This window comes from Melopsittacus undulatus, chromosome 13 (assembly GCF_012275295.1).
Source record: "Melopsittacus undulatus isolate bMelUnd1 chromosome 13, bMelUnd1.mat.Z, whole genome shotgun sequence".
Taxonomy (NCBI): Eukaryota; Metazoa; Chordata; class Aves; order Psittaciformes; family Psittaculidae; genus Melopsittacus; species Melopsittacus undulatus.
Genome location: NC_047539.1, coordinates 11,173,743 through 11,182,317, shown reverse-complemented (window position 1 = coordinate 11,182,317; position 8,575 = coordinate 11,173,743). Strand labels below are relative to the sequence as shown.

General features: G+C 46.7%; 1 protein-coding gene across 1 annotated transcript; it reads left to right on the top strand.

The window, feature by feature from the left end:
- Positions 1-3,163: 3,163 nt before the first annotated feature.
- Positions 3,164-3,667, top strand: LOC117436906 (olfactory receptor 8J1-like; the record flags this gene model as incomplete). Its single annotated transcript, XM_034068980.1, has 1 exon — positions 3,164-3,667. A coding segment is annotated over exon 1 (504 nt), but the record flags the coding sequence as incomplete, so codon positions are not given.
- Positions 3,668-8,575: the final 4,908 nt, after the last annotated feature.

Below are 8,575 nucleotides of genomic sequence, written 5' to 3'. Positions count from 1 at the left end.
ACAAGTGAAGAGAATACAACACCTCACCAGCCACTGACCCATAACTCACCCCACCCTGCCTGACCGAGCACCGACTGATACCTCCTCCATCCCCTCAGAGCTCCAGCCCTTCCGGGTCTCTCCCGGTTACATCCTGAGCATCACGTGCTATGGTATGGAATACCTCTTTGGCTAGCCTAGGTCAGGTGTCCTGTCTCTGCTTCCTCCCTGGCAGAGCATGAGCTCAGAAAAGGCCTTGGACAAACCAAACATTGGAGCAGTAACTCAAAACATACTTGCTATCAGCAACCGTTCCCAGCCCGAAAGTCAAACCACAGCACTGCACCAGCTACCAAGAAGGAGAAAAATGACTACAGCTACTGCTGAACCCAGGACACGCACCTACTCAAAAACATTCTACAATTACATTTAGGAAATGGAGGTGATACTAATGACCAGAGAATAACACTTGAGCATAAAGTTCAAGTGATTACTCTAATTCTCTCACTGAATAGACTCTCTCCTATTTTGCCCATGCATAGAAATGGTCTGGATGGAGAGGGACTGGCAGAACAGTGAGCACTGGCTGGGCTGTTGGGTGCAGAGGTTGATAGATTCTATCCTGCAGGAGGCTGGAGAGTACCACAGGGGTTTATCTCCCTAACCTATCTAAACTGAACAGAAGGAGAGCACCACGCTGTGCAGGGACCATCCCACAGTACCTGAGCAAGAGAAGTAGGGCAGGAACAGAGACCTGGGCCAAGTGCAGCCCAGACAAGCAAGCTGGGGATTACAAGACAGGTCCACAACCAAGCTAAAACAGATCAAATCAATCCCCTGGTCAGGTTTAAGTCCAGCATTTGCTAGGAAAATCCATGAGCAAACCTAGGTCTAAGGATCATCAAAGGATTTCATAGGTGTGCACACCTCCTGCTAAACCAGAAATCCTCAAGTGTAGTCCAACCACCTTGGCCTGAGCTTAAATAGAGATGTTGGGAAAATGGGCAGAGGGTGAGGATGGAGCACCAGCTGAGGCTGCTCAGGGGGATAACGGCCTGGGACAATTCATCAATGCCTCAAACTGCCCATTTCTCACCCTTCAGTAAAGTGGAAGGCCAGAGTCACCAGCTCAGCTGTTGGACATCCAGGCACTGCATGTAGATAACCCTAGAGGGGATGGAAAACTGGACTGTCAAGTGTGCACAGAGGGACATCAGCAGCTCCAGAGATGCAGTCACTTGTGCTTCATGTCCCTTTTGAGGACTGTGTGCAAGATCTGGAATGTCTCTCAACCCATTCTCATTGTGTCAGTCTGTCCAGACCAAAACCTTTGCATGGTCCAAAAGTATGTCAGAAGCATCCTATGAGCCCTCATCACTGCTGTTGTGCAGCTGTGCTCAGGCATGGCTCATCCATGCCATGTCTCTCAGATGCCCAAGCACCACAATGCCTTTCAGAGGTGATTTCACACCCTTTGCTTTTCCTTCTCTTTGTTTTCCTCTGCTAAAGCATGAGCAGCCCTGGAGGCTTCCTCCAGGAGAGCACATGCAACTGTATTTACAGCCCCAGCACCACAAGCTGGGCTCTTGCAGTCTGGCAGGAGCTCACCTCTCTTCACATCAGGTGCTCGATAAAGGTGATGCTGGTGAGTAGAAGTTCTCTGCTGGGCTGGGCATAAAGTCTTGGCTCCCACCACTCGGTGGCAAAGGGAAGGCACAGAAGGCAACACCAACTCAAAGCAGAGCCTCACCTCCATTGATGCAATGGGCTTGCTTCTGCATGTCCTCTTTTCCTCTTTAGTAAAGCTGCATCAGAAATCAGCCTTACCTGTGTGGGTTTTCTTTAGAAGAAGAGGAAGCAATGGTTTGTGCAGGTTGTTTTCTTTCCCATAGGCAGCTAACCCAAGATGCACTGAATTACTCAAGAGTTAATGAGGATGAATCTTCTTTTGTTCTAAAGAAATGCAACATTCCAGATTGTCAGCAGAATGTAGTCACTAACAAATCAGCACATTGTAACATCAACACCTTTTTAATGCAAGCAGCTGAATGCTCATAGATTTAGGATGCTTCAATGTGCTGGAGCTCATAAAACTATAAATCATGTGAATGTTATCTGTTAGGAATGATCTCAAACAGTTTGATAAATGTGGTTTGTTGATTGGAATGATAACTAAAAGCCAAGTGAAAATGGGTGCAGTTCATTCATGTGTAAGCTGGATTTCACTGGGACTGGGACTTTCTATCCACCTGGTTTACATGTGTTACTATGAAGTTTTCAGGTGTCTTCTGAACAAATTAGCTCTGAAAACTGAAAAGTGAAAGTGAAGAAAGATCTGATTCTTTTCTTTAATCTGAAAACACATGTGTTTGAATGAACTGATAGTTTTAAGGATCCTAGCACTGAAAATGCCATTTGTTCCTTCAACGTGCTCCTTGTTCTTTTCAGGTTACCTCAAATGTATAACATAAAATATATGTAATTTGGGTTAAAAAATACTTTAGAATATACAGTAATTTGGCAGTTAAACTGACCATTGTTTGGATTAAACTATGGTCCAAAAGTGCGTAAAGAAATCCCTTGTTTTAAGTGTTCCAGCATAGAAAACCAAAGACACCATTTGTTGCTTCAGTGTGCTTCCTGTTCTTTTTCAAATACCTTCACTGAAAACCAAAAAACATATAGTTTGGGGTTAAATCTATAGCAGAATATGTGAATTTATGCAAAATGTGGCAGTTAAAATAGTGACTGATAGTTGTTAAATATGGTCCAAAAGTGAATCTCCACTTTAAAAAAGTGTTCTGTTTCTCTTCCTTTTGCCTCAGCAGGTAACGCCAGGTGATGGGAGGAAATCAAACCCAGATTAAATTCATCCTCTTGGAATTACAGACAGCCCTCATGCACAGACACCTCTTTTTGTCTTATTTCTATTGACTTACATTGCTACTCTAGTGGGAAACGTTGGCATTATCATCTTGGTGAGGGTGTCTCCCAGCCTCCACACCCCATGTACTTCTTTCTCACCCAATTTGCCTTCATGGACATCTGCTATTCCACAGTCATCTCCCCCAGGATGCTGGCAGACCTCTTATCAGAGGACAAAACCATTTCTTTCACTGCCTGCATGATGCAGTGTCAAAGCTTTACACACTTCGCTGTTGTTGAGTGTCACCTGCTGGCCATGATGGCCTACGACCGGCACGTTGCCATCTGCCAGCCCCTGCTCTATGTGACCATCATCTCCAGCCGTGTCTGCTGGCAGCTGGTAGCTTCATCCTACCTATTCGCCTTCCTCAGTGCCATTGTATGCACATGGTGTGTGTTTGGAGGTTCCTTCTGTGGTCCCATCCACATTGACCACTTCTTCTGTGACGTATCCCCTGTGCTAAAGCTCGTGTGCTCTGACACCCACAGCAGTGAGATGGTCATCTTTGCCTTTGTCACCATCAATGTGGTGGGCACGAGCATGATCATTTTGCTCTCCTACATCTCTATCATTCGCACAGTGCTGAGGATGTGCTCAGCACAGAGCAGGGCCAGAGCCTTCCACACCTGTGCCTCCCATTTGATGGCAGTTTCCTTATTCTTTGGGCCAGCATTCTTCATGTACCTACAACCTTCTTCTAGCCACAGAAGCCTGGATAAGGTGGCTTCCATCTTCTATGCCGTGGTCACCCCCATGCTCAACCCATTCATCTACAGCCTGAGGAACAAGGAGGTGAAGGGGGGCTCTGCTCAAGTGCAGGAGCAGGTTCTTCAACCACTGGCAACATAGAAGAGTTTTATCATTAAGGACATGAAGATTTCATGCATTGTCAGACAGCCTATGAGGCACTGAAGCAATGGGATTTTCCACTAATCCTCATGATTCTATGTAGTTTCTTCCACAGTTCATGCACAAAAGTCAATGACAGTATTGAATGAGAAATAGCCCCACAAATCACTTCTTTCTTTCTTAGGTGGATATCAAGAGGAGAGGAACCTCAACCTTCAATTAACTTCACAGTCACCACCTTGTATGAAGCAATTTCCGTGAATTATCCCAGGCCTCTTTTCCTCACAGAAACACCAATCAGCTTTATCCGGTTATAGCCTTGGTCACTGATAAAGACGTCTTTTTCTTGCAAGATTCTTGACCTTGTCCCTCAGCTCCAATAAAATTCCTCACTCTTACCTGTGAGCTCTTTATTAAAGCTGCTGGGGTGGGAGGGAACAGGAAGTGCAGTTTTACATTTGTTTGCTGGGAAAGAGTCAGAGAAAAGGCTTCAAAAGATTCGTTGCATTTGTTTGTGCCTTTCGAAGAGCAGAAGTTGGTGGGAATCAAGGTCTCAAGCTGCACTTTAGTATATCAAGAGGTATCCCTCCCCAGGCTGCAACTTCCAAGTAGATTTCACTTTAAGTAAGAAACTGTAGACAATATCATTCATAATACAGGATGATGAATGGTGCTGAGGCTACCCAGTGTTAAGGACAATTTGGGCATATTAAGGCTTCATCCCGCTCATTTTAAGGGATGTCTTACATTCATCTGAAGTGCCATTCACTTAAATGGTGCAATCCATAGAATTCCAGCACAAGACAAGAACCCACATTCCATGCCCATGCTGAACTCCTGCTAACGCACACCAGGAAATACCAAATGGTTTATTTCATATAGGAGTTAAGACAGTGGCTCATTTCCATAGATGAAAGACAATCCTGAACACAGAATCGATCCTAACTGAGAGCTGTCTGGGTCTCAGAGAAGCCAAAACACACTGATGGGGGAAAATATCTTTACCTGCTATGAGTGGGAATTAACTGATGTTTTGAACAGAATATGGATGGTGAACAGTCTCTTTTGTGTGCTCTGGCAAACAGCAGCAAGAGATGAGATGTTCTCTTTTGTCTGTGGGAAAGTGGCTTCAGCCTTTACTCAGTGAAGGAGGCAGAACTGATGTAATCAGATGCTAAAGAGCTTGGCAGGACAGAGACCTTTGATATCATTAGAATCATAGAATGGTTAGAAAGGACCTTAAAATCATCCATTTCCAGCCCCCCTGCCATGGGCAGGGACACTTCACACTAAGCCATGACACCCATGGTCCAACCTGGCCATAAACACTGCCAGGGATGGAGCATTCACAACCTCCCTGGGCAACCCATTCCAGTGCCTCAGCACCCTCACAGGAAAGAATTTCTTCCTTAGATCCAATCTAAACTTCCCCTGTTTCAATTTTAACCCATTACCCCTTGTCCTGTCCCTACAGTCCCTCAGGAAGAGTCCATCCCCAGCATCCCTATAGCCCCCCTTCACATACTGGAAGGCTGCTACGAGATCATAACACAATACTTCCTATAGAAACTTCACCACACCTTGTTTTCTTCCTCTGTTTTGTTGGATCTTGCTGCTCAGACCATACATATAAAATCTTAGAGCCACAAAAAGCCCAAGTTTGGCCTCAAAATTCATCTGACCCAAGCTTTTGTGGAAAAGGGACCTAGAAGAGAAGTGTCATCTGTAGGGTTCATTACCCCACTCTGGTGTCTTTATTTCCTCTTGGCTTTAATAAAGTCCTCAAAGCCGAGATACAGAAATACTCAAACATTTATCCACACTTGGTGCTATGCTCCCAAGAGAGCTCTGGATTTCCATAGTCTTGTACAGAGTGGATTCAACTCTCTGAATGTCCAAGAGGAAGCTCAGTCTAATGTGCAGGGAGGCACAATTGTCAATTCCAGCAATATAAGAAAGAGGTTTGAGTTTTTGGAATACATTTTATACTGAGAGCATCATTGCATGATTCTGCTTCAGTCATTGCAGAGGAAAGGGTCTACACAATGCAGAAACTCCTGCTGGAGACACAAAATGCACACACCAAATATATACCAGATTTCATCTCAATCAAAGTCTAATATTATACTTGGGAGAGAAGAAAGCACTATGGACCAGAGAATGACACTTGTATATAACGTTCAACTCACTGAACTTCCTCACTGAGAACACTAGCTCCTATTTTGCCCATGCAGGGACATGTTCCAAATAGAGAGGGACAGTCAGAGCAGTGAGCACTGTTGTCTATGAAGGATGATAGCTCTGCTCTGCAGGAGCCTGGGGGCCACCACAGGGGTTTGCATCATTCATCTCTTTAAACAGAGCCAAAGGGGACACCACAGTGAGCAGGGACCATCCCACAGTACCTGAACTACAGAAATATGGCAGGAACAGAGACCTGGGCCAAGTTCAGCCAAGACTCCAGAGCATCAGGAAATCTGGTGATGATGAGGCAGGTCCAAGAGTAAAAACAAGACCCAGATGAAGTAAATCCCCTGGTCAGCATCAGGTCCAGCAACAGTTAGGGAAATCCAGTAGCAAACCAAGGTCACCATCAAACTATTTCATAAGTGGACACAACTCGTTCTAAACTGGAAACCACAATGCCTCTAATAAAACCCAACCTCCCTGGAGTGAGCTTAAATAGAGATGGGGGCAATTGGGCAGAGGGTGGGGATGGAGCCCCAGCTGAGGCTGCTCAGGGGGATAAAGGCCTTTTAGTTCAGCCTGGGACAACTCGTCATTGCCTGGAAATGCCCTTTTCTCACCCTTCAATACAGTGGAAGCCCAGAGTCACCAGCTCAGCTGTTGGACATCCAGGCTCTACATGTGGATAATCCCACTGGGGATGTAAAACTGGGCTGTCAAGTGTGCACAGAGGGAAAACAGCAGCTCCAGAGATGGAGTCACTTGTGCTTCATGTCTCATTTGGGGATCCTCTGCATGATCTGAAATGTCCATAAAACCCATTCTCATTCTGTTGCCAAGGTCCGACTAAATACTTTGCATAGTCCACAAGTATGTCAGAAGCATCCTATGAGCCCTCATCACTGCTGCTGTGCAGCTGTGCTCAGGCATGGCTCATCCATGCCATGTCTCTCAGATGCGCAAGCACCACAATGCCTTTCAGAGGTGATTTCACACCCTTTGCCTGACAACAAGCAAAATCCACAGGAAGCATCATTCTCTTCATCTCCAGGGGCACTAATAAACCCCAGGAACAATTTGCTGTAAATATGTGGATTTGGGGACATGTCTTTCCCCTTCTTCCACACTGAGTGGAGGCAGTGCTGGCAAGTGACTGTCTACATAATTCACCACTGACTATTCCCATAACTTTTTAAACTGGCTTTTCCAATGCTACTTAAACAGGATTTCAGCCATGCAAAGAAGAGTTCCTGCAACCATTTCTATTCTCACCATTGCCCCTTGTTACCACCTTCCTGTAAACTCACTCCTGCCTGTGGTGCTGGGATTACTAATGGACCCTGGTACCAGCTCCCATCAGCAAGGTTCCCCTCAGCTCCCTGCCATGATAATGCCAACCATGGCCCTTGTGCAGCTGTAACTGCCTCAGAAATGCTCCAAAAGTGGATGTGAAAGGTGGGGTTGTTGTGTGGTTTGCTCTAAGGGAGCCCAAAGCCCTGTTGCTTGCTCAAGCTGAGGTCATCTCCTCTGGGTACACTTCATCCCGACACTAATCAGCACAGAGAAGAGATAATGACCTGCTGTGGGCTTTGTCACCTCCTGGGGCCAAAAGACATTCACAGTCCCCACATCCACACATCCCATCAAATAGGAAGGGGGTTTGCTGATGCTGGTTCATTGCCAGGCTCCCTGCACAGCTCCAGACACCTTCATCTTCACATCCATCTGCGAGAGCATCAGGAGGGCAGCAGAGACAGAGCTGAGATGTAAGTGAGGGGCAGCATCTTTCAGCCCATCATTCTGCTGTGTTTCTCTCTTGGCAACAAGCAGCAGCTCCTGTCTTCATCTCCTGCCCTCCTGCAGGCTCCTGGGCTTCTTGAGGATGTTCTGGGCTTCCCAGGGAGCTGCTTGTGCTGTGTCCTCCCCATGCAGCTGCTGAGAAGGCAGGTTTGGAGATCAGCCTCATGGAGAACACACAGGAGGGAGGGGAAACCAATACAAACCTCTGTGTAAACTTGCATAAGATCATAGCTTGGATTGGAAGGGACCTTAAAGCTCAGTCAGTTCCCACCCCCTCCATCCACTAGAGCAGGCTGTGGGCCAGCCTGCACTATCTATAGATCAGGAATGCAATACAGTTAGGAAGAAACCAAGCAGAGAGGGAAGGAGCAGGTGGGTGGGAAATGCCCTCAAAAGCATGAAGGATCAACTGTGCACTGTGAAAGCACCACATTTCTCTGTGTTCCAGGTGGAGCCACATGGTCTGCAAGCCCCAGGCTCAGCACTAACGCAGGCAATGAAGTGCAGCACTAAGGTAAAGCTGCTCGGGTGTGCAACCTCCCCACTGCTTTCCACAGGGCTCAGTGCTCAGCATCTGCAGGTGAGCCAGAGGAGCAGGCACCACCTTGTGCCATGGTGTTGAAGTGCTTGAGCACCCCTTTGTTCTCCCTGTGCTGGGACAGGACTTTCCCCAACCTGTTCCTCATTGATCTGTGCCTCAACTCTCCCTTTACGTCCTGCAGGACTGTCTCTGAGCAGCTCCCAGCACACAGAGGCTTTTGCACCTGGCACATCCCTGCCTGCTGGACAAGAAACCTCCAGCCAGCAGCTCACACACAAAGCACCATCCAGCCC